Genomic DNA, 26,767 nt, shown 5'->3' with positions numbered 1-26,767 from the left:
TGTGTAGTTGTCAAGGTGAGGTAGGCTTATAAAGTAGTATATAAGGAAAGATGTTCACAAGCTACTAAGTGAAAAACAAAAAACTGCTTTGTATATCAATAGGTATGATATGATCTCACTTTTAAAAAATGTGTATGTATGCATAGCATTAGTCTGCAAAAATATGTACAACATGAATAATCACCACTGGGTTATAGATAATTGCTTACTTTCTATATTATTACTTAGAAGTTTCCTTACAGCGAGCTCTATATCTTAAAATTATAAACTGTATCTTCTATCAAAAGTCATATATGCTCCTATACATGCTAACTGGGAAATTAAAAATCAAACAAAGAAGAATTTATAAGTAAGAGGGGAAAGTATGCCTTCAACCCCACAAAATCCTATCCCTGGAAGTAACCACTGTGAACGTTTTGGTCCTTCCAGATCTTTTTCTCCATATATATAAATATAAATGGACATACATCATTTTTATTTTTTCCAAAAGTGGGATCACACTAAATATACTGTCATGTAACTTGAATTTTTTCACTTAATCATATATTTGGATATATCTTTTTTCACATTAGTATGTTATATTTATACTGCTCTTTGTAAATATTACATAGTATTCCACATTATCGTTTAGATTACTTTGATTACTTTCTTAATCAGAAAAGGTGAAGCTGTTTCTACTAAGAATAAGCAAAACCCTAAGGAACTACACAACCCATTAGTCTTCAGTGCCCCCTATTGGGGATTCTGCACTGATAATAACAGAATGACAAATTACAAATTCATGAAAGATATTCAAAGACAGGACACTACAATTTTCAGCAAGTGGCAAAGAAACTCTAAAAACTCGAAAGATATATGTTTTGAAATAATTTTATCAAGGAGTTCTTTATTTACTTATGATGTGTTACAGCCACGTGACAAGGACCCTGTAACTAAGGTAAAGCCTAGAAAACCAAGTTAAGTAGTTTGACCGTTTCCCATTTCCTCCCAGACAAGAGTGTATATTTGTATGAGTGGTAGGATCGGGTTGCAGAGTGGGAAGTGACTGCAAACAGAAAGTAAAGTTTTTACCTCACTCCTTTTTATCTGTTCACTTCTCAACTTATCTTTACCTCTCTTGACATTTCAAATCAAGAAGAGTTGGGTCAACCCCAAACATCTAATTGCCTACACCATGTAATTTTTCTATCCTTCTGAACCTGTGATTATACACTATGTAAGAAGCAAAGACTCAGAGTGAGAAAAACCAGCGGTGTTGGAAGGGCTTACCTGGAAAAACATCAAGTGTACTTAGACAAATAAAACACTGCAATTACCAAAGGTGGGTTTCTTTACCAAAAAAAGTCCCTTTTAACAAGATGGCATCTTGGTTATGCTTGTTATTTTCCAGGACACTGAAACAGAATGCTTATGACTGGAATTTTTTATAAAAACCAAAACAAAACAAAACTATATTCAAAACCATATGTTAGTATCACTTAGGCAAGTTCTATTTTGTTATTTCTATACAAGCTTGACTTGAGTATGAAATTCTCTTGACTAGTAATACTTACAGCTAATCTGTGATTATTTGCAAGGCTGATCATTTGCTGGGCAAAGCCATTTAGTAATCGAGTTCGAAGGGACAGGTCATCTAGGTCATGACGAAAAGGAAAAGCAATACTGTCCACTACCACTAATCGAACCTAAATAAGAAGAGAAAATGATACTGGGTTTGAAATTAAAATTACGTTTTTAAAATGGCATTCCAAAAGCATGGTCCATTGCGAACAAAACAAAATTAAAATCCAGGGGGTTCTAGACTGTGCAAAGGCTTTATTTTGGAGACTGTAAATCTGTTCAACTAATGCTTTCTGCACTTCTCACCAAAAATTAAAATGTACTCTGGTTTGATAATTTATCAACTTAAAAAAGTAATTCAATGTAAAGAAAAAGGAGCAATTATAATTTTCTTATAATCTGTCACAAAGTCTTTACAGAGATATATTAACACTGATAAAAAATACTTTGGAAGTCTTAGTAAAACAAGTTTCTCAAATATGTCAATTTTATTTTTAGTGTTCTTTTTATGTTAAAAAAGAAAACTCTTCAAATAGCAAAATACCTTCTTCCAGAACTTAATATTCATATATTTTTTCTCCTGTAAATTTTGTGGGTTTTTCTCTTTTTATATTTTTATAACTGAAAAAATTGATACATAATAGATATCAATATTTGATATACAATATTATATTGGTTTTAGTTTTTCTCCTGAATTTTAGATATACTATAGGATAACCAAGCATTACAGAATTCAGCATGAGGCAGGTTTCTCTTGAATTCCAATTAAGAGGCTTACTTACAAACATTTCCATGACAGTTTCGTTTCAAACATAATCAAAGTAATTGCCCCTACAGTGAAGTTATAGTAGTATCAGTTAACCCTTGACAATGTGGGGATTAGGGGCAGTGGCCCCCGCCTGACCCCTGCAGCAGAAAAACTACATATAACTTTTGATTCCCCAAATACTTCACTACCAATAGCCTACTGTCGACCAAAGTCTTACCTGTAACATAAAGTCAGTTAACACATTTGTATATGTTATGTATTACAAACTGTATTCTTACAATAGAGTAAGACAGAGAAAAGAAATATTAAGAAAATCATAAGGAAGAGAAAATACATTTTCAGTACCATATAGTATTTATTGAAAAAAATCCACAATTGTATATAAACCTAAGATCCAAGAACAGAATCTGGAAACTAATCCAAATATTAACAAACAAAAAACTATAAAATCATGTATTTTTCTATCTAATAAAGGATCAGACTACAGAGGATTTTTGAAGCAATGTCTAAATAAGCAATTTCATACCTTTTATTCAGAGTATTCATTCCTCCATTCAGTAAATATTTATTGACATCTACTATATGCTAGTCACTGCTCCAGGCATTGGGGAACCAGAGACAGGGTCCATACTCTCTTGAAGTTCACATACTAATGGAGTGAGGGACAATTAACGTTTAAGCAAATATATGAATAAGATAATTTCTGGTAATTATAAGAGCCACAAAGAAACTAAAACTGGGTGAAGTGATAAGTAGGTAATGGAGAGGGAGAGGCTAACAGACTAAACGTGAGGGAAGGCATCAATGAGGAGGCAGGCAACAGAACTGAGTCCTGGATAAGTACCTCTAGGACAGAAAGACACCTATGTATAAGGAACAGGAAGGGCAAAGATGCTAGAACACAAGTTTGGCATGATTAAGGGTAAAAAAAGAAAAAAATAGTGAGGGGAGTGGTAGGGAATTATACAAGAAAGGTACAGTGCTGTGCTGAAGCCAAATCCTACGTGCTCTTGAGCCAAGTGCTAATTTTTTTGAAATTTCATGAATCAATCATTAAATATGGACATTAGTAAAAACTGAACTAAATGAATTCATGAAAATTATATTAAAATACAGACAATAAGCAAAATAGATCATAAAGTGAAAACCCAATCCCTCCAAATTATTGTACATTTTACTATTATCTACACTGTTAATGTTTTTCACATGCATTTTATGTTTGCAGTAGAAATATTGCATAACGATTTGCTACTGTATATTATTTCTTCTCTACTCTATGTTCAAGGACATCGCATCGGTAGATTGAAATCAGCCATGATGGGAGTATGTTCTACATGGAAATCAACAAAAAAACCCATCTACAGATCAGGACTTGATTTGTTTTGTTGATTGCCTAGACTTTTAATAAACTGGTGGAAAAAAAAGTCATAATCAGATTGACCTTAAAAATGTGTTGGATCTGTACACATTACATTGTGAAGCACACAAAAAATTGAGGATATATTCTTCTATTAGAAAACTAATAAACCAGGGATGATCATTAACTCAAACCAACAGAAAATTGCTCCAAGGAAAACACCATATAATTGCAAGTTTTGGTCTCTGGGTATTTGCAAGGAGCCCCAAACACCGAGGGAATCCAAAAGCTCTGTTCATGTTGGAGAAACTACATAGCTTAACGTGCAGTGGACAAGAAGAATGGAAATAGCCTATTTTTCCTCTACACAGTCCAGATTTTACTGGAAGCGGTTTAACTACATAGATCTGGATCTTTCTGCTAAGTAGTAACTATTCACACTGACACCTTTTCCCCCAAGCTTAGGGAGGAAGTTCCTGGATATACTCTGGTGAGATTCTTTGGTCTCTCAAAAGGGAGGGCCTACTGAATAATGGAAAGCCAATCATGTACAGTCCAAGTATCCAACAATGATGAAAGGATAAACAAACTGTGGTATATGCATACAGTGCAGTATCACTCAGCCATTAAAAGGAATGACATACCAACACGTGCTACAAAGCAGCTGAACTCTGAACACAAATGCTAGGTGAAAAAGCACCAGAACTCATGCATGAACAATGCTTATCTAACACATGTATTTTCTCCACAAAGAACATCATAGCTGCCTTGTGCTTAGGAACAACATACAGTACTTCAGAAATCACCACCAAAAAGCCCCAGCTGAAACAAGAAGGTAGAGAATCCTCATGTTCAACCTCAACTGGGAACATGTGTGTTGGGAGACAAACTTCTCACTCTACACCTGCCCACTACTGTGCAATAAACTGTGTCCCCACAAAATTTGTATGTTGAAGTTCTAACCCCCAATGCAACTGTATTTGGAAATAGGACCTCGAAGTAAGCAATGAGGGTCAAAAGAGGACCTGACCTGACATAAGTGTTCTTAAAAGAAGAGGCTCTACAGAGAGTTTGCTCCCTCTTGCTCTGCCATGTGAGGACACTGCAAAGAAGGTGACTTTCTATAAACCAGTAATACAGCCCTTTCCAGAAATGGAATCAGTTAGAATCTTAATCTTGGACTTCTATCCTCTGGACTGTGAAAAATAAACTATTGTTGTTAAAACCAGACAGTTTATGATATATATATATATATATATATATATTTAATTTTGGTATCATTAATGTACAATTACATGAAGAACATTATGTTTACTAGGCTCCCCCTTTCACCAAGTCCACCCCACAAACCCCATTACAGTCACTGTCCATCAGCATAGTAAGATGCTACAGAATCGCTACTCATCTTCTCTGTTTTACAGCCCTCCCCATGCCTCCACACACACATTACACATGCTAATCGTAATGCCCCCGTCCTTATACCTCCCTTCCCACCCATCCTCCTCAGTCCCTGTCCCTTTGGTAACTGTTTGTCCATTTTTGGGTTCTGTGATTGTGCTGCTGTTTTGTTCCTTCAGTTTTTCTTTGTTCTTATACTCCACATATGAGTGAAATCATTTGGTACTTGTCTCTCTCTGCCTGGCTTATTTCAGTGAGCATAATATCCTCTAGCTCCATCGATGTTGTTGCAAATGGTAGGATTTGTTTTCTTCTTATAGCTAAATAATATTCCATTGTGTATATGTACCACCTCTTCTTTATCCATTCATCTATTGATGGACACTTAGGTTGTTTCCATTTCTTGGCTATTGTAAATAGTGCTGCGATAAACATAGGGGTGCATCTGTCTTTTTCAAACTGGGCTGCTGCATTCTCAGGGTAAATTCCTAGAAGTGGAATTCCTGGGTCAAATGGTATTTCTATTTTGAGCATTTTTGAGGAATCTCACACTGCTTTCCACAATGGTTAAACTAATTAACATTCCCACCAGCAGTGTAGGAGGGTTCCCATTTCTCCAGAACCTTGCCAACATTTGTTGTTGTTTGTCTTTTGGATGGTAGCAATCCTCACCGGTGTGAGGTGATATCCCATTGCCGTTTTAATTTGCTTTTCTCTGATGATTAGCGATGTGGAGCATCTATTCATGTGTCTGTTGGCCATCTGAATTTCTTCTTTAGAGAACTGTCTATTCAGCTCCTCTGCCCATTTTTTAATTGAATCATTTGGTTTTTGTTTGTTGAAGTGCGTGAGCTCTTTATATATTTTGGATGTCAGCCCTTTATCGGATCTGTCATTTATGAATATACATACTGTAGGATACCTTTTTGTTCTATTGATGGTGTCCCTTGCTGTACAGAAGCTTTTCAGCTTGATATATTCCCACTTGTTCATTTTTGCTTTTGTTTCCCTTGCCCAGGGAGATATGTTCATGAAGAAGTCACTCATGGTTATGTCTAAGAGACTTTTGCCTATATTTTTTTCTAGGAGTTTTATGGTTTCATGACTTATGTTCAAGTCTTTGATCCATTTTGAATTTACTTTTGTGTATGGGGTTAGACAGTGATCCAGTTTCATTCTCTTACATGTATCTTTCCAGTTTTGCCAGCACCATCTGCTGAAGAGACTGTCATTTCCCCATTGTATGTCCATGGCTCCTTTATCGAATATTAATTGACCATATATGTTTGGGTTCATGTTGGGAGTCTCTACTGTTTCACTGGTCTGTGGCTCTGTTCTTGTGCCAGTACCAAATTGTCTTGATTACTGTGGCTTTATAGTAGAGCTCAAAGTTGGGGAGCGAGATCCCCCCACTTTATTCTTCCTTCTCTGGATTGCTTTGGCCATTCAGGGTCTTTTCTGGTTCCATATGAATTTTAGAACTATTTGTTCCAGTTCGTTGAAGAATGCTGTTGGTAATTTGATAGGGATTGCATCGAATCTGTATATTGCTTTGAGCAGGATGGCCATTTTGACAATATTAATTCTTCCTAGCCAGGAGCATGGGATGAGTTTCCATTTGTTAGTGTCCTCTTTAATTTCTTTTAAGAGTGTCTTATAGTTTTCAGGGTATAGCTCTTTCACTTCCTTGGTTAGGTTTATTCCTGGGTATTTTACTCTTTTTGATGCTATTGTGAATGGAATTGTTTTCCTGATTTCTCTTTCTATTAGTTCATTGTTAGTGTATAGGAAAGCCACAGATTTCTGTGTGTTAATTTTGTATCGTGCAACTTTGCTGAATTCAGATATCAGTTCTAGTAGTGTTGGAGTGGAATGTTTAGGGTTTTTTATGTACAATAGCATGTCATCTGCAAATAGTGACACTTTACCTTCTTCTTTACCTATCTGGATTCCTTGTATTTCTTTGTTTTGTCTAATTGCCATGGCTAGGACCTCCAGTACTAGGTTAAATAACAGTGGGGAGAGTGGGCATCCCTATCTTGTTCCCGATCTGAGGAAAAACTTTCAGCATCTCACTATTCAGTATGATGTTGGCTGTGGGTTTATCATAATGGCCTTTATTATGTTGAGGTACTTGCCCTCTATAACCATTTTGTTGAGAGTTTTTATCATGAATGGATGTTGAATTTTGTTGAATGCTTTTTCCAGCATCAATGTAGATGATCATGTGGTTTTTGTCCTATCTTTTATTTATGTGGTGGATGATGTTGATGGATTTTCAAATGTTGTACCATCCTTGCTTCCCAGGGATGAATCCCACTTGGTCATTGATGTATTTTTGAATTCAGTTTGCTAATGTTTTGTTGAGTATTTTTGCATCTACATTCATGAGGGATACTGGTCTGAAATTTTTTTTGGTGGGGTCTTTGCCTGGTTTTGGTATTAGGGTGATGTTGGCTTCACAGAATGAGTTTGGATGTATTCTCTCCTCTTCTATTTTTTGGAAAACTTTAAGGAGAATGGGTACTATGTCTTCTGTATATGTCTGATAAAATTCCGAGGTAAATCCATCTGGCCCCGGGGGTTTTGGTCTTGGGTAGTTTTTTGATAACCGCTTCAATTTTGTTGCTGGTAATGGGTCTGCTTAGATTTTCTGTTTCTTCCTTGGTCAGTTTTGGAAGGTTGTATTTTTCTAGGAAGTTGTCCATTTCTTCTAGGTTTTCCAGCTTGTTTGCATATAGGTTTTCATAGTATTCTCCAATAATTCTTTGTATTTCTGTGGGGTCCGTCATGATTTTTCCTTTCTCGATTCTGATTCTGTTGATGTGTGTTCATTCTCTTTTTCTCTTAATCAGTCTGGCTAGAGGCTTATCTATTTTGTTTATTTTCTCAAAGAACCAGCTCTTGGTTTCATTGATTTTTTTTTCTATTGTTTTATTCTTCTCAATATTATTTATTTCTTCTCTGATCTTTATTATGTCCCTCCTTCTGCTGACTTTAGACCTCATTTGTTCTTCTTTTTCCAATTCACATAATTGTGATGTTAGACTATACATTTGGGATTGTTCTTCCTTCTTTAAATATGCCTGGATTGCTATATACTTTCCTCTTAAGACTGCTTTCGCTGTTTCCCACAGAAGGTTGGGCTGTGTGTTGTTATTTGTTTCCATATATTGCTTGATCTCTATTTTAATTTCGTCATTGATCCACTGATTATTTAGGAGCATGTTGTTAAGCCTCCATGTGTTTGTGAGTCTTTTTGCTTTCTTTGTACAATTTATTTCTAGTTTTATACCTCTGGGGTCTGAAAAGTTGGTTGGTAGAATTTCAATCTTTTTGAATTTACTGAGGCTCTTTTTGTGGCCCAGTATGTGGTCTATTCTGGAGAATGTTCCATGTGCACTTGAGAAGAATGTGTATCCTGTTGCTTTTGGATGCAGAGTTCTATATATGTCTATTAGGTACATCTGTTCTAGTGTGTTGTTCAGTGGCTCCGTGTCCTTACTTATTTCCTGTCTGGTGGATCTGTCCTTTAGAGTGAGTGGTGTGTTGAAGTCTCCTAAAATGAGTGCATTGCATTCTATTTCCTCCTTTAATTCTGTTAGTATACTTTGTTTCACATATGCTGGTTCACCTGTGTTGGTTGCATATATATTTATAATGGTTATATCCTCTTTTTGGACTGACCCCCTTATCATTATGTAATGTCCATCTTTATCTCTTGTTACTTGTGGGGGCCCGGCCTACAGCCGAGGCTGAGCCCCACTCTAGCTGGACAACGCCCTAAAGATGGCGCCTGCTTCCTAGACACCACCCTTCCTGGCCCTACAGCTCAGCGCATAAGGAAGTCTCCATGATTGCCTTGTCCCCATTTCCGTGCTCGTGCTCATAGCATGCTTTTCACATGCTTCAAATAAGACTGAACCTGGTGTGTGATCAGTCAGCTGATTGGTTCGGATATGCTATATAAGCTGCTGCCCTGGAGGAAGTGGTTGTTGTTGTTTTTGCTTTTGCCTTTCGCTAGACGGATGCTCGGACGCCCATAATAAAGATTCCTCACGAACCAGGCCTTCGGTGATCGTTCTCCTGCCGTCGCCCTAGATGGCGGGACGCGATAGCTGGTGCCGAAACCCAGGACGAAAACCTGGCATCCGAGGACGGAGTGGAACTTCTCACCCTGCGGCGATCCGAGTGGACACCCTTTGGAAGAGTTACATGAGTGACTGACATTTTGGAGAGTGGTGAGTATGGTCAGGGACAAAGTGAAAGCAACATCAGGTCGTGCAAATGCAAGCAATTGTGGTGTGTGTGTTTAGCCTTTGTGTTCCTTGTCTTGTTCTGTCTTAGTCTGTATATGTTTCTGCGTTTCCTCACGAAAGAATAAGAGCGCTGTGGAAAGTTTGCAGGTAAAGCGACGTAGACTAAAGTTCGCGGGAAGCGACGAAAACCAGTTAGCGAGGTCTCTCAGGCTGTAAGGAGACTCAATTCAGGGGTACGAGCGCGGGCGCACGTAGCCTCAACTTAGAATAGAGTCAACCTCCTTTCCTCCGCACTATGGGTTATGCAGGTGGAAGAACCACTCCGGGCACTCCTAGGGGCTAATGGAGAGGGGGAGGAAGTCCTGGAAGATGTCCGGGAGGAAAGATCCTCCGCTAGGACCTCAGAGAGGGGGTCCGAGTGAGGAGGATCTACAGATGAGGAAGGGGAGCTATCGGGGGAGGAATTAGAAAAGCATATAAGGAGACTTAGAATTGCCCGGAGGAAGGAACGCCCTATCCCCCGCAGTTATCCCTCCCTAACGCCGCTAAGGCAACAGAAAGAGGAAGAGGAGTCGGAGGACACTCCCCTCTCAACAACCCTGAAACCGTCCTTGAAAATGGTGCCGTCAGCCCCCGCTTCTTCCTCCGGACTAGAAAGATGGGGGTGGAGGGAGTGGCTGAGAGAACAAGGAAGTGCCGCTTTCCCTGTATTTGAAGACCCTAATACACAACAGAGGTATCATCAAGCCCTAGATTTCAAGGTCATTAAAAGTCTGAACGAAGCATCCACAACGTATGGCCCCCAGGCAGCTTTCACTGTTTCTTTAGTGGAGTCAGTAGCTTCTCTTAATCTGACGCCGGATGATTGGGCCAATGTAGCAAGAGCAGCCCTCTGTGGAGGTCAGTACCTGACATTTAAGACAGCCTGGCAAGAATTTTCACAGGACACGGCTCGGCGTAATGCCGCAGCAGGTAATCATCAATGGAACATAGACATGTTGATGGGCATGGGTCCATATTTGGGTCAAAAGAATCAGGTAGCATTCCCCCCAGCAGTATATATGCAAATAGCCGCAGCAGCAGTGAGGGCCTGGAAGACGCTGCAAGGCACAGGTGACCTACAGGGTCAGCTGTCAAAGGTGTTACAAGGATCTAATGAGCCATATGCAGACTTTCTAGCCAGACTGATGCAAACAGCCGGTCGCATATTTGGTGATGTTGATACTGCTATGCCCCTTGTGAAGCAGCTGGCCTATGAACAGGCCAACAAATGGTGTAGGGAGGCCATAAGACCCTGGAAGAACAAAGATCTGAGTACTTATATTAAGGTTTGTAGGGACATTAATGACAGCGTGGTGCAAGGACAGGTTATGGCCGCAGCCATAACTCGGGGATTGAGAGATGCTTGTGGCAGGTCAACCCCTCCTGGAGCCTGTTTCTACTGCAAACAAATGGGTCATTTGCTGAAAAGACAGGGCTACCCCGGGACAGGTGGACTTGGGAAGAACTTGTCGGGTCGAGAAAAGCCCATTCCTTTGTCTGAAGTGGAGGCTTTTACATGACCTTAGGGCTGTAAATAAGCAGATGGTGCTTATGGGCTCAATACAACTGGGTTTGCCACTGCCCATGGCCCTGCCTAAGGCATCTATCATTATATGGATGACATCCTTTTGTGTCATGAGAGCAGCAGGGAGCTAGAGACAACCCTCAGGGTCAGGGTATGGTGGAACACACCCACCTCACCCTCAAGAATGCCTTATATAAACAAAAAGGGGGAATAGGAGAAGACTTTAGATCCCCCAGAGACAAATTAAACATCATATTATTCATTTTAAACTTTTTAACACTGGACAAAAATGGCCGCAGTGCAGCAGAGCGGCACGGCCAACAATCCAATCCAAAACACATGCCTAAAGTTTTATGGAAGGATGTGTTGGAAGGAACATGGAAAGGCCCGGACCCAGTGATAATCTGGACCCGAGGCTCGGTTTGTGTTTTTCCACAGGACCAGCAGAACCCCGTTTGGGTGCCTGAACGTCTGATATGCAGAGTGGAAAACCCCGGAGCGGAGGTACAAGATGATCGCACTGCTTCTGCTCCTGCCGTGGATCCTACAGCAGGCGACGGCGGAGCTGAGCTGCAGCTGCAGCCACCGCCACGCTATCACCATTCCTACGGCAGAGACGTTGAATGGTCTGTTCCAGGCCACTGCCTCGGCAATGACAACGCAGAACGTCATCAACGGCCATTTTAAGAATGGGATGGCCTTGGTCAACCAATGCATGAACCTTCTTCAAGAACAATTGGACCTCTTGGGGGAGGTTTTGTCTGTGGGCTGCGTCCATTCTTATACGGGGGTGTATTACTGGTATTCCTTTTCATAATTATTCTAAAGCTGCCAACTTGTCCAGAAAGTTAGGCAAGCTTGACGAGCTCACCACTCAGCTACGGTTAGAAATTTTGAATGTTAGCTCCAAGAAGGTAGAGATGCTCTCCGTAGCTCAAATAGCTGAAGCTGTGTTAAACGCCACCAAAGCCTGGTCAGGTGTAGGTGTCATAGGAATATTGCTAATTGTGGGCCTCCTCCTGCTTGGGAGGAAAGTCTGATACAAAAACAGCAACGGGGAGAACGGAAGGTCCTGTTGCCGGCCATGGCAGCGCTAGAGGAAGGCATCTCCCCTAGAGTATTGCTTAATATGCTGGATCAGTAGTCAAGGACGGGTAAGATCGGGAGCTGCGCATATCAACCTAAGACAGGGCGCAGACCTAAGCTGTCTGTTGCCTGAGGACGGGTAAGAATGCCGCAGACTCCAGACGACCTAAGACAGGCATGATCCCGACAGCCCTTTGGTTATAAAACAATAAAGGGGGAGATGTGGGGGCCTGGCCTACGGCCAAGGCTGACCCCACTCTAGCTGGACAATGCCCTAAAGATGGCGCCTGCTTCCTAGACACCACCCTTCCTGGCCCTACAGCTCAGTGCATAAGGAAGTCTCCATGATTGGCTTGTCCCCATTCCCGTGCTCGTGCTCGTAGCATGCTTTTCACATGCTTCCAATAAGACTGAACCTGGTGCGTGATCAGTCAGCTGATTGGTTGGGATATGCTATATAAGCTGCTGCCCTGGAGGAAGTGGTTGTTGTTGTTTTTTGCTTTTGCCTTTCGCTAGATGGATGCTCGGACGCCCATAATAAAGATTCCTAACAAACCAGGCCTTCGGTGATCGTTCTCCTGCCGTCGCCCTAGATGGCGGGACTCGATAGTTACTTTCTTTGTTTTGAAGCCTACTTTGTCTGATACTAGTACTGCAACACCTGCCAACACCTGCTTTTTTCTCCTTGTTGTTTGCATGAAATCTCTTTTTCCATCCCTTGACTTTTAGTCTGTGCATGTCTTTGGGTTTGAGGTGAGTCTCTTGTAGGCAGCATATGGATGGGTCTTGCTTTTTTATCCATTCTATTACTCTGTGTCTTTTGATTGGTGCATTCAGTCCATTTACATTTAGGGTAATTATTGAAAGATATGTACTTATTGCCATCGCAGGCTTTAGATCTGTGGTTACCAAAGGTTCAAGGTTAGCTTCTTTAATATCTTCCTGTCTAACTTAACTCGGTTATTGAGCTATTATAAACACTGTCTGATGATTCTTCATTTCTCTCCCTTCTTATTCCTCCTCCTCCATTCTTTATATGTTGGGTGTTTTATTCTGTGCTGTTTTGTGTTTTCTTTGACTGCTTTTGTGGGTAGTTGATTTTATTTTTTGCCTTTAGTTAGTATTTGGTTGGTCTGCTTTCTTTGCTGTGATTTTATTTTCTCTGGTGACATCTATTTAGTCTTACGAGTGCTTCCAGCTAGAGCAGTCCCTCTAACATACCCTGTAGGGGTAGTTTGTGGGAGGCAAATTCCCTCAACTTTTGCTTGCCTGAGAATTGTTTAATCCCTCCTTCATATTTAAATGATAATCGTGCTGGACATAGTATTCTTGGTTCAAGGCCCTTCTGTTTCATTGCATTAAATATATCATGCCATTCTCTTCTGGCCTGTAAGGTTTCTGTTGAGAAGTCTGATGATACCCTGATGGATTTTCCTTTGTAGGTGACCTTTTTCTTCTCTCTAGCTGCCTTTAAAATTCTGCCCTTGTCCTTGAGCTCTGCCGTTTTAATTATTATATGTCTTGGTGTTGTCCTCTTTGGGTCCCTTCTGTTGGGGATTCTGTGTATTTCTATAGTCTGAGCGACTATTTCCTCCCCCAGTTTGGGGAAGTTTTCAGCAATTATTTCTTCAAATACACTTTCTATCCCTTTTCCTCTCTCTTCTTCTTCTGGTACCACTATAGTGCAGATATTGCTCCTTTTGGATTGGTCACACAGTTCTCTTAATGTTGTTTCAATTCTGGAGGTCCTTTTATCTCTCTCTGCGTCAGCTTCTATGTGTTCCTGTTCTCTGGTTTCTAATCCATCAATGGCCTCTTGCATCTCATCCATTCTGCTTTTAAATCCTTCCAGAGATTGTGTTATTTTTGTATTCTCCCTCCTTAGCTCTTGCATATTTCTCTGCGAGTCCATCAGCATGGTTATGACCTTACTTTTAAATTCTTTTTCAGGAAGATTGGTTAGGTCTATCACCCCAGATTCCTTTTCAGGGGAGACTGTCTGGGTTAACCTGGTCTGTATCAAATTCTTCTGCCTTTTCATGGCGATAGAGTTGTGGGTAGTTGGCACGTGTCAGCTGGGAGAACGTGCCCTCTTGCTAGTTTGTGGCCTTCCTCTCCTCGGAGAACAGCGACCTCTAGCAGCTTGTGCTGGGCAGCTGCGTGCAGATGGGGTCTCTGATTCTTGCCCGGCCACTGTGAAGGAAGCTCTGCGTGCAGTTGCTGTGGGCTCCTCTATGGCGAGGTCACATCGGAGCAGGAACGGGTGGGAGGCTGTTTATCTCCGTGAGGGGCCTCGGAGCTGCACTGCCCACCCAGGGGGGTTAGGGCGCCTGGAGTTCCCCGGGTTCCCAGCTGCTGGGCTGATTGTCCCGGGATGCCCCTGTCCAGCTATGGGGTCCCTGTCCCTTTAAGACTTTCAAAGGGCACTCGCTTTTCTTTGTCCCAGGGACACCGGCTGTGGGGACCCGCTCACAGATTTTACTGCCCCGTTTCCTCTAGTATCCAGCACCCCACGCACTGTGTGTCTGTGCTCCGGTGCAGATGGCTAGGGCTGGGTGTTTAGCAGTCCTGGGATCCCGCTCCAACTCCTCTCCTCCCGCTGGGAGCTGGGGTGAGGGGCGCTCACCGGGCCGCAGCTTGTGCCTTACCCCCTTCGCGAGGCACTGGGTTCTCGCAGTTGTAGATGTAGTCTGGCTGTTGTCCTGTATCTTCTGGTCTCTCTTTTCAGAATAGTTGTATTTGTTGTATTTTCAAAAATATATATGTTCTGTGGAGGAGATTTCCGCTGCTCTACTCATGCCACCGTCTTGGCTCCGCCCCGCTGTGGTATTTTTATTTATGCTGCCTGTGCTCCCTAATACATTCACAAATGACTGTGAAAACACTGTGATTACTGATTTGGGGATTACAAATAAATTTTAGCAAGTAGGTAAATTCACAGTTAAAGAATCTGCAAATAAAGAGAATCAACTGTAGTTAATGGTGATAGAGTGAAAAATTTCCCCCTAAGATCAGGAACAAGACAAGGATGCCTGCTTTTATCAATGTTGTTCAACAGCATACTAGAAGTTCCAGCCAAAGCAATTAGGCTAAAAAGGAAGAAAAAGTAGGCATCCAAACTTCAAAGTAAGATATAAAGTCATTATTCAAGAATAACACAATCTTATGTACAAGAAATCCTAAGGAATTCACAAGTAAACAACTAAAATTAGTAAACAAATTCAGCAAAGTTAAGGTATACAAGATCTACTTATAAAAATCAATTGTATTCTGGAGTAGGGGGGTGGGGGATGGGGGGTAGGGAGATGGTAGCATGAAAATTGAGGCAGAAACCTCCTTCCAAAATCATATAAAACATGAAAATACAGCAAATATAATGAATCCTGAAAAAGTGACATGAAGAATGTAGAACAGACTGTGTACGTTTGGGGAAAAGAGAATACCTCATTAAAAACGTTAAGTGGCAAAATCATGATCAGGCAGGACCCAAGCCCTCCCTCCACACCAGCCCACAGGCCAAAGGAAGAGAAACAGCGGGGAGGGAGTAGAAGTCCAGGATCACCTAACACCCAGTCCTGGAGATCTGCTCTGGGAGCATAAACCCACATCACATGGTGCTCTGGAGATTACTGGGGTTGCAAAGCAATGATGAGCAGCATACTCAGACAAACTGAGATTCCAGCTGCTTGTGGAGAAGAGTTACACACTACTGGCAACCCTGGGATAAAAGAAAGAAGGGCAGGTTGAAGGACTATCCAGCAGAGAGAGGGGTACTAAAGGGGCCAAGATTAACACAGCTCTCTGCTCAGGAGAAAATGCAGGCGGACAAAACAATCCTGGCACACTCAGCACAGCAGGTTGGGAACTCTCAGGAGCTTCAGATGCTACATCCCCCTGGCTGGCAACACCACCCCAAGACCCACCACTTTGGTATACAGCCTGCGGCTCTTTCCCCCTGGCAGGCTGTGTGTCCCTGTCCATGGTAGCTATAGGAGCACAGCACCTAAGATGCTCCCTGTCCACTTGGCACGCTGGACCTGGCAGTGGAGGCAGGCGTTGCAGGCGGGAAGGCAGGAAACCCTCCAGGCCAAGCTCTTTTCTCCCTGTATGTGCCGGTTCAGCTAGCCTGTGACCCCCACCACTGCTGCAGGTGCATGGCAGTGCCAGAGAGTAGAGCACTACTGTATGCCATCTACACAAAGTTATTAATCCACTGAAAACACTAAAAAAATGAAGCAGCAAAGGCATTTGGTCCAAACAATATTACAAGAACAAAACGCCAGATAGAGGAGTTACTGAAACTGAAATCACCAATGCTCTTGATGAAGATTTCAAAATAAAAGTCATAAACAAGCTCATGGACATACAGAAAAATAGTCAAATCTCAGTGAGGACTTCAACAAAGAGAGAGAAATATTTAAAAATACAGTATTTGATATGAAACATACAATGGAAGGATTTAAAAGTAGATTAGGTGAGGTAGAGGAGACGGTAAATGAAACAGAAATTAGAGAAGAAGAATACAAAAAAGTATTTGTATTATAGGGATACCAGAAGGAGAAGAGGGAGATAATGGAAAGAAAAATTCTTTTGTGGAAATAATTGTTGAAAACTTCCCCAATCTGGGAAGGAAATAGGCACTCACGTCATAGAAGTACAGAGATCTCCTATCACAAGGAACACTAGGAAGACAACATCAAGACATAGAATAATTATAATGGCAAAGATCAAGGACAAGGAGAGAGTATTGAAAGCAGCCAGAGACAGAGAAAAGATCACTTATAAAGGAAACGCCATCAGGCTATCAGCAGAAACCTTACAGGCCAGAAGGGAGTGGCATGATATCTTTAATGCAATGAAACGGAAGGGCCTCCAATCAGGAATATTCTACCTGGAAAGATTATCACTTACATTTGAAGCAGGGATTAAACAATCTCCAGATAAGCAAAAGTTGAAGGAATTCACCACTCACAAACTCTCTCTACAGTGCATCTTAGATGGACTGCTCTAGATGGAAGTGCTCATAAGGCTAAATAGCTGTCACCAGACAAAATAAACCACAGTAAATGAAGTACACTAATTAATAACTAAGCAAATACAAAATTAAACCAACTATTCACAAAGTTAGTCAAGGAATTTGGTACAAACACAAAGGGATACAAAAGAGTACAGAATATGACACCTAGCATGTAAAGGGTGGAGGAGGAAGGGGAGAAAAACAATAAAAAAAGAACCTTTACACTGTGTTTGAAATAGCAAAATCAGTGAGTTAAGACAGACTGTTAGAAGGTAAGGAAGCTGCCCTTGAACCTTTGGTAATCACAAATCTAAAGCCTACAATGGCAATAAGTACACATCTGTAGATGATCACCCTAAATGTAAATGGACTGAATGCACCAATCAAAAGACACAGAGTTACAGAATGTATAAAAAACAAGACCCATCTATGTGCTGCCTACAAGAAGCTCACTTTGAACCCAAAGACATACACAGACTAAAAGTGAAGGGATGGAAAAAGATATTTCATGCAAATAATAGGGAGAAAAGAGCAGGAGTAACAGTACTTATATCAGACCAAATAGATTTCAAAACAAAGAAAATAACAAGAGCCAAAGAAGGACATTACATAATGATAAAGGGGTCAGTCAAACAAGAGGATATAACCATTATAAATATCTATGTACCATTATAAGAGCACAAGCATATGTGAAACAAATACTAACAGAATTAAAGGGGGAAATAGAATGCAACGCACTCATCTTAGGAGACTTCAACACACCACTCACACCAAAAGACAGATCAACCAGACAAAAAATAAGTAAGGAGACAGAAGCACTGAAGAGATAGATCTAACAGAATCTACAGAAGACCCCACCCCAAAGCCCCACAATACACACTCTTCTCAAATGCACATGGAACATTTTCCAGAATAGATCACATATGAGGCCACAAAAAGAGCCTCAGTAAATGAAAAAAGATTGAAATTGTGCCAACTAGATTCTCAGACCACAAGGTATGAAATGGGAAATAGATTATGCAAAGAAAACAAAAAAGCCCACAAACACATGGAGGCTTAATAACATGCTCCTAAATGATCAATGGATCAATGACCAAATCAAAACAGAGATAAAGCAATATATGGAGACAAATGACAAGTCAGCCCAAAAACCTGTGGGAAGTAGCGAAGGCAGTTCTAGGAGGAAAGCATATAGCAATACAGGCTTACCTCAAGAAAGAAGAGCAAACCCCAAATGAGCAGTCTAAACTCACAATTAATGAAACTAGAAAAAGAAGAGCAAATGAAGCCCAAAGTCAGTAGGAGAAACATATTAAAGATCAGAGCAGAAATAAATAAAATTGAGAAGAATAAAATAATAGAAAGACTCAGTGAAACCAGGAGCTGGTTCTTTGAGAAAATAAACAAAGTAAATAAACCCCTAGCCAGACTTAATCAGGAAAAAAGAGAGTCTACACACATAAACAGAATCAGAAATGAGAAAGGAAAACAATTACTACGGACACCATAGAAATACAAAGAAATATGAGAGAATACTATGAAAAATTATGCCAACAAATTGGATAACCTAGAAGAAATGGGACAACTTTCTAGAAAAATACAACCTTCCAAGACTGACCCAGGAAGAAACAGATAATCTGAACAAACCAGTTACCAGCAATGAAATTGAACTGGTAATCAAAAAACTGCCTAAGAACATACCTGGCCAGATGGCTTCATGGCTGAATTTTATCAAACATTTGAAGAAGAGCTCATTCTCCTTAAAGTTTTCCAAAGGTAGAAGAGGAGGGAATACTTACAAACTCATTCTATGAGACCAGCATCAGCATCACTCAAATATGAAAACCAGGCAAAGACACCACAAAAAAAGAAAACTACAGACCAATATCCTTGATGAACATAGATGCAAAAATCCTCAAAAAATATTAGGAAACAGAATTCAAAAAAACATGATGTAAAAGCACACTGAAGGAACAAAAGAGCAGCAGACTCACAGGCTCCAAGAAAGGACTAGAGTTACCAAAGGGAAAGGGTTGGGGAGGGCGATGGGGATTAAGGGGCAGTATAATTAGCAATCACAATATAGGTACATCACAGAGAAGTCAAGCTGTGACTCTATAGCATCTTACTACACTGACAGTGACTGCAATGCGGGTGTGAGGACTTGATAATATGGGTGACTGTTGAAACCACAATGTTGTTCTTATGCAACCTTCATAAGATTGCATATCGATACTTTAATAAAAAAATACACTTTACTACTAAAAAATGTTAAACATCACCTGAGTGCAAGCCATTTTCAACAAGCTGTAATCTTTTTGCTGGTGCAGGGCTTTGCCTCAGTATTGATGGCTGCTGACTGATCAGGGTGGTGATGGCAAAAGGCTGGGATGGCTGTGGCAATAAGTAAGACAGCAATGAGGTGTGCTGCGTTGATGTACTCTTCCCTTCATGAACAACTTCTCTGTAGCATAAGATGCCGTTTGATCACCTTTCACCCACAGAACTTACTTCAAAATTGGAATCAATCCTCCTAAAACTTGCCATTGCTTTATCATGTATGTTTATATAATATTCTAAATAGTTTTTTGCTATTTCAACAATCTTCACCGCATCTTCTCCAAGAGTAGTAGATTCCATCTCAAGAAAACACTCTTTGCTCATCTGTAAGAAGCAACTCCTCACCCTTTAAGGTTTTATCATGAGATTTCAGCAATTCAAATATAATAATAATGAAAAAGTTTTAAATATTTCAAAAATTATCAAAAAGCGATACATAGAAATGAAATCAGAAAATGCTGTTGGAAAAATGGCACCAACCAACTTGCAGGACAGAGGGCTGCCACAAATGTTCAATTTGTAAAACACACGATTATTTTTGAAGTGCCATAAAAGGAGGCTACCTGTAGGAAGATACGCTATATTCATGGATTACAAGACTCAATATTGTTATAATCTACAGATTCACCATAATTTCTCTCAAAATTCCAACCACATTTTGCAGAAACAGACAAATCCATCAAATTCATAATGCAATTGAGAGGCCAGTGAATAACCACAAAAACCTTGACAATATTGAGAACTCAAGATGTCTCAATTTCAAAGCATACTATCAAGCACAGTAATCAAAACAATGTGATACTAGCATAAAAAGAGACACATACATCAATAGAACAGAGCCCAGAAATTAACCCACACTTCTACGGTTAACTAATGTTCAACAAGGACACCAAGTCCATTCAATGGGGAAAGAATAGTCTTTTCAACAAACAGTGCTAGGAAAGAAAGGAAGAGATTACTGAATTGGTTCATGCCAATGTACTATTTACATATTTTTCATGCTAATCAAACACCTCCAAAAATCCTTGATTAGTTATAGTTCAGGAGTCTGAGCCATACCTTTGAGTGTTCTGAAAGGAAGTCTGGAAGGAGATAAACTTGTGCCAGTAGCTCTATGTAGTCATGACAACGAAAATAGTAAATATGAGAAAGAATATTTTCAAGACTGAAATCCTCCAAAGCTTTGGGGTGCTCTGAAATAAATAACAAAACGGTCTTAGTTTTACCTGTTTTGATACACTAACGATTATAGGAAAATAATACCACTGAATAACAAAATACTTCAATGCGAATAAGAAAACTTCACTTCAATGGAATGATAATATTGCCTCAAATTATAAACTATTATTTCGTAATTCCTAACCTCTTATTTTCACCATCTCCACCATATCCTCACATACTAGACTATCTAGAAATTGTATGCATAAACAGGTAGAGTTTTCATGCCTTCCTTTTCCCATTTCTTGTTATTGGCCTCCACTGAATAGATGTAACATAATGGAATTTCTCTTGCTTTTTTCACAGACCTACAAATTAAGAGTTAAAAGAAAAAGAGTTCAAAAGAAGCTTCTTTTGAACATTTTTCCGCTTATACTAATTTTCCATTATACTAATGCTACAGTAAATTTGATGCTTAACTAGAAACAATAAAATAAAATTCCCTCCTTAGACTGCATTTTTAAAAATAACCAGTTTGCATATATTTCAGATGGAAGCCAGTTATAAATTATTGCACTTTAAAATGTACTTAAGGTTTATTAACATTAAGGAAAAAAACCAAGAAATTATAGCAATGCCTACCACAAATATACATTTAAATGTTCACTTTAAGCAAAAAATAACAGCTTAGTCACACACCAATCATTAAAAACTTCATATCCAAATGCTACACCTACAATATTTACAGTTAGATTTTGAGACACTATTACAAATACACATTGTGACATGGGTGACTTGAAAGACTTTCAGTAGATATACTGATCATTAGTTAAAAAGGACACGTACTACTTCCATGAAAATAAAACTGTTCAGCTGATTACACTTAAAGGGAATACAGACATCCTACGAGAAGTGTTGTTTTTACAAACTTCTAAAGAGGATAAGGACCGCACATCCAAAAAATAAAATAATATAAAACAAAGCAAACACTCAAACTAGAAGCCATTCATTTCTCTAAATAATTGAAAGAGCAAGAACGTGAATACTATCTTAAAAAATTTTTTTAATTAAACATTTTATTTTCAACTTAACAAGTGCAAAAAAATTTCCCAAACACTTTAACAATACAATGAACATGGTCATACGGTCAATGACATACTCAGGGTCTCATAAGGTCAATCAGCTTAATGTTCCAAACATTTCCAGGCATGGTTTTTCCAAAGCTACTTCTGTTTTTTGGAAATGTTTTATAAATGCAAATATATTCCCCAAGGAATGCATACTAATGCAAGTCAATATAAACCGAATGCTGAATACACTGAATGCACCAAGACAACATTTCTTTATATTAAGGTGTCCAGCAACATTAGTTTACACTTGTCAGGCCAGAGCATGATAATGTGAAGTCTCACACTGAATTATGTACACTGTTTTGCCCCAGAGCTTTTGCAATAAGAAATGAGGGCCACAGTAATACTGCTCATGTGAAACTTTCATAAGATTGTGTATCTATGATACCTTAATTTTAAAAAAAGTGTGTGGGGGTGGTAGGGAAGAAATGTGGAGTGATACCTTATTTTTGTTTTAATTTGCATTTTCTAAAGACAAGTGATATTAAACATCCTTTCATATGTATTTTTCCCATGTATGTGATGAATATCTTTGATGAGAGTCATTCAAGTCTTTTGTCCATTTTTTAATTGGGCTGTTGATTCATTGATGGATTTTAAGGTTTCTTTGCATATTTTGCATACAAGTACAATATCAGACAGATTTTGTAAATATTTTCTGCGGTCTATGGATTGTCTTTTCATTGTCTTAACAGAGTCTTTCACAGAGCAGAAGTTATTAATTTTAATCAAATACAATTTATCCAAAAAGATTTTAAAAAATGCAATGAGAGCCATAAATGGGGAAGAAAAGGCCAGAGTATGTTGTGACATTTTATGCTTTGTAAAGAGAGGTACGACAGTTCAACAGCAGTACACTGCCTAGTCATTAAGCTTCACGTTCCAAATGGTCTCTCGCTGAGGCTACAGATGAGGATGAATGCAAATTACTTTTATTATACAGAAAAAGAGGATCACTTGCTAACTTACCCTCTCCCATATGTGTTCCTGCTATAAGCTGAAGGTGCTGAATGCAGGCAGTAGCAAGATCTACCACTCTGTCAACCATAAAACTTCCCTCTGTATCAATAAAAACTGCTTCACCTTCCACTCCTCCAAAACATTCTGGTATCTGCACATCTACAGCCAACTGCATACTGTCAAGAGAAAGAAGTCAAATGACCAAATTATTTTACCATGATCATCGATCATCGACGGCAGTAGTCTTCAAACTTCAGGTAACCACCCACTAGGTACCATTAAATGCAAATACACTTCCCAAGGCAACAGAGATGGCTGACCCTCTCTGGCTCCAAATAAATATTTCAATCAACTGATGCTGGGATTAGGGGGAAGGTGTGCCTATAAAGCCATGAGAAGGGATTTCTTAGTGTTTTAGGCCTCTGCAAATAGAACCCTTTCTTATTAAATGAAAATCTAATTTCAAACACTTGACTTTCAAATATATTCTCAGGAATTAATTATATAATAGAGTAGAAAACTGCCTGTATTTCCCATATGACCACATTACAATATTGGAAGAGAAACATTTGTTAATATCAAAATAACTGTATCAGTTTATCAGGATGGGGAACTGAAGTAACACAAAAGCTAAATTCACTTCACACACATACAGGATCAAGAGCACACAAAATGCCTTTTTTGGCTTCCTGACTATAGACCCACAGCACAATACTCTCTTACATAAAGTTTTATTAAGCCCACCCATCTGGGGAACATTTTATTTTACCATAGTTGTGTCTTTCCAACACCTGGTGCACCACAAATTTCTGTTGTTTTGGTTAAGGGTACTCCACCCCCAAGAATATTATCTAGTGCTGAACAGAAGGTAATTATGAAGCTCTGGGTATGCTCCTGCTCAAGAAGTTCCAGTGCTGTACACTTCTTGCCTGACTCAGCCGAACCAGCATATCTTGGTTTCTTTGTGACACATTCTCTTCTTATTATTTGCAGTGTCTCTAAGGCTTCCTCTTTAGATATACCAACTTCTGAGGGTACAATAAGAAAAAAGGGGAAAAACCCTGGTTTTAGAGATTTAAAACAGTCTAACATGCTATTGGGTTGTCTTCATTAATTTTACTTTTGAGGTAACAAGACTGATGCCAAGAGCAGAGAAACATAAAAATGTAACATTCCATTACCTGTTTAATCTTTCAAGTAAAAAAAGGCATTTATCTCTGTTTTCTTAGTCTTTACATACTTACAAGTTTTATTACATCAGAAACCTAAACTTCTAAAGCATTCCAGGGTACCTGTAAGAGCATCTCAGGAAAGAGAAATAAAAATTTAATAGTCAGTCCTTTTACTATTCCTTTTGGACATATGAAGCCATAATTATTTTGCCTTCATAAGGTATACAAACCATTTTTCAGAAGAGAAAGAAAACAGCCCCTTTAACTGCCTAAAACAAGATGTAACTTTAAGAAGTGCATGTACATCTTACTTTTCATGGAAAGTACATCATACTTTTCATGGAAATAATAGCAGAAAAATTCACATGTCACTCTCAACTATTTAATGAGAATACTTTGATGCAGAAATAATTGAAACATACTTATGCTTCCTCAACTATACATTTCATTCCTATCTAACAATATGCCCTGAGAAAATGGCAATACAAAACAAGCTGCTGATGAAAGAAATAATGGTGAGGATGATATCATTTATGAGTTTGATGTATCAGTATTTGATATGGTAAGGATGTGAAGTACAGATTTGGTGTTGACAAAAGACAATAATGGTGATAAGAAAATGAAAATCCTATCCCATTTAAGTGAACGACTAGACTGGGACTACACGGGTTTGTAAATCCTGACTGTACCACCTAGTATATAGTCACCTTGTACAGGCAAAGTTATTTTTTCTGCTTCAGATTTTTTCTTCTAGAAAAACAGAATGAGACATTACATGTTAAAAAGCTTGGCAGAATACAGGGCCATCCAAAATCCTCAGTAACTCTTAGCTATTCTCATCATGCAGATTCTCTTATCTTTTTCTGTAAAACCAATTTATTAAAAGAAAACTGGCCAATCAAACTTGCGAGGATGTAGACGGCAGTGTAAGATTTAAAAGGAATAGTTAACATTGAGCCTAAAACATTTATTCTTGGGTGGCGAGTTGAAACCTTATTTTCCACTGGTAAGGGCAATGGCTTAATATTCTGTTCTATCTTACTAGCACAGCTCTGGGCAAAACGTAGTGAAATGCGCTCAGTGAGAATGACTTCAGACAGCTTCACTTTTTTTTATATCTCAGGATGGAGGGGTTTCCATTTACCTAAACTGACTGTTTTGAAATGTGAGGTTTGGCTTTTTTTCAGTGATTTACATAAAAGAAGCGTTGTTGTCTTTCTACTGCTTTCTCCAGGCTCTGGAAACTCTCCCTTTCTCACCTTTACTATCAGGCCCTGCATTTCTCACATTTAATCCCTGCCTCTTGGATTTTGGAATAGCTAAAATTAGGCAGGCTGTCTGGGTCCCAATCGTGGCTCCACAACTTTCTAGCCCCGTCATCACGGAAAGTTACTTAACCTCCCCCGAGCATCGGTTCCTTTCACCTACAAGTTGGATATAATAATACACTTCAAGGGTATTCCTTTGATTATAAAAGAGATAATCCTCAGATCACTCTACAGGCACCGATAAAGCAATTAGTAAATGTTTTGAAGACCACAGTTGCAACCACTCAAACCCTGTTTACGTGGAGTCAAGGAGCCCTTTCACAGTGTAACGCAGCGGCAGGCGGCAGTGGAATCGGGCGGAGCCTGGAGGCGGGAGGAGGGAAGAGGGAGGCGGAGGCGGCCAAGACGGCGGGCACGGCGCCTCAGCTTGCCATCGGGAGTCGTTACCTTTGCTGAGCTCGGAGGGTTTTACCTCCAGGAGTTCCTCAGCTGTCCGGAAGCCGGCAGACACCAGCTTCACCCGCACCGCTGGAGACAAAGGGAAACTCACTAAATCCCGCTGCATTTCAAAGCTGGAGACCTGCGTGCGCAACCGCACGAACCGCGAGAGGCTAAAGTCCCGGCGACCGAACACCGCGCGCCCGCGTCTTTTCCGTCTGACGTAAGGCGGAAGGGGCGGGGCCTGCGGCCTGGCCGTGCTGGGCCTCGGGCTTTGCTGCTGTTCGGAGCCATACCGCAGATTCTCACGTCCACATCGTTGCATTCGTGATTCTCCCATATCCCATTAGTTTTCCCATCAAACGCACATCCTGACAATTAAAGATGGTTGGAGACCGCAGAATGGAGAGCCAGGCCGTATACTGCACATTTCCTCACCTCAGCCTTAGCCTGACAGTGGAAACTAAAGGCTTGTTAATAGTAACTATCTCCCCGAGAAGGAGTAACATACACACAGTGGCCAGCTGCGGGTTTTGAGTATGGATCAGTCATATAAGCATTAACCCTCATCCTCCTCATAGGGTTGTGGGATCCGCTCTTCTCGCCAACGGTTCTCCTCACCTTTCCCGCTCTCGCGCGGGATTGTGGGCCAGCCTCTCCCCCGCCCCCTCGCCCGCCCCTCTCCCCTCGTCGCGCACCCAGGGTCGCGCGGAATGCTCGGCGCCCAATCACCGCAGCCACCCACGCCTTCCCGCGAGTCCATCCTGGAGCTCGACGGTTTCGGAGATGGTTAGTTCTCAACGGCCTGCCTAGCTTAAGAAGTACCTGGAAAAGTAAGCGAGTAATGTCCCCATAGTGGGCTGGGTATGGGCTCCCCCGTTCTGACAGGTGGTAGTTGGGCTGCGCAAGAGCTCTTGCTCTGATGCAGATTTGAGAAGAGGCGGCTTCTAAAATAGAGAACTTTGGCGGTTTGAAAGGTGGTTTTGATGCCCAGGCTCTTGTTGGCGGAGTCGAAGAATGAACTTTGCAAACACTCAAGGTAGGAGAGCAAGGCAGAGGCTTTTATTTAGAGATAAAGGTAGCGGACAGAGCTCATGGCGCAGGCCAGGAAGGGACAAGAGAGGCCCGGGTTGGTGCGTTGTCTAGGGGTTTTATAGGCAGTTGAGAGACAAAGAGCTAGGGATGTACACCTGCTAAGTGGTCCCAAAATGTTTATCTTTGAAGAGACATTCAGTTTATTATTAGTCTTCCTGGTTATTTTCAAGAATTTTACTGCTCTGATTTCCTC

At 40.3% G+C, this 26,767-nt stretch overlaps 2 protein-coding genes and 1 pseudogene across 4 annotated transcripts in view; 1 reads left to right on the top strand and 2 right to left on the bottom strand.

Annotated features, from left to right (window-relative positions):
- The window catches only part of LOC118969567 (DNA repair protein RAD51 homolog 3), a 36,329-nt gene extending 10,510 nt beyond the window's left edge, over positions 1-25,819 (bottom strand). For 2 of the 3 annotated variants that reach the window (XM_073235370.1, XM_073235372.1), the window contains exons 1-5: positions 25,489-25,819; positions 23,371-23,629; positions 22,611-22,777; positions 20,413-20,546; positions 1,554-1,685 (exon numbers count right to left, since the gene is read on the bottom strand). In XM_073235370.1, coding sequence (XP_073091471.1) covers positions 1,554-1,685; positions 20,413-20,546; positions 22,611-22,777; positions 23,371-23,629; positions 25,489-25,819 — 1,023 coding nt within the window. The remainder of the gene's footprint in view (positions 1-1,553; positions 1,686-20,412; positions 20,547-22,610; positions 22,778-23,370; positions 23,630-25,488) is intronic. The other variant, XM_073235371.1, reaches the window with a different exon arrangement.
- LOC140849100 (DNA ligase 3-like) overlaps positions 1-26,767 on the bottom strand; it is an 854,661-nt pseudogene that overhangs the window by 222,650 nt on the left and 605,244 nt on the right.
- Positions 26,369-26,767, top strand: part of LOC118969968 (inactive serine/threonine-protein kinase TEX14-like) — a 107,753-nt gene continuing 107,354 nt past the window's right edge. The window contains exon 1 of the mRNA XM_073235348.1: positions 26,369-26,518. The gene's annotated coding sequence lies outside the window, so the exon portion shown is untranslated. The remainder of the gene's footprint in view (positions 26,519-26,767) is intronic.

The sequence above is a fragment of the Manis javanica genome, chromosome 4 (assembly GCF_040802235.1).
Source record: "Manis javanica isolate MJ-LG chromosome 4, MJ_LKY, whole genome shotgun sequence".
Classification (NCBI taxonomy): domain Eukaryota; kingdom Metazoa; phylum Chordata; class Mammalia; order Pholidota; family Manidae; genus Manis; species Manis javanica.
The sequence above is the reverse complement of the archived record's forward strand: the minus strand, read 5'-3'. Positions and strand labels throughout refer to the sequence as shown.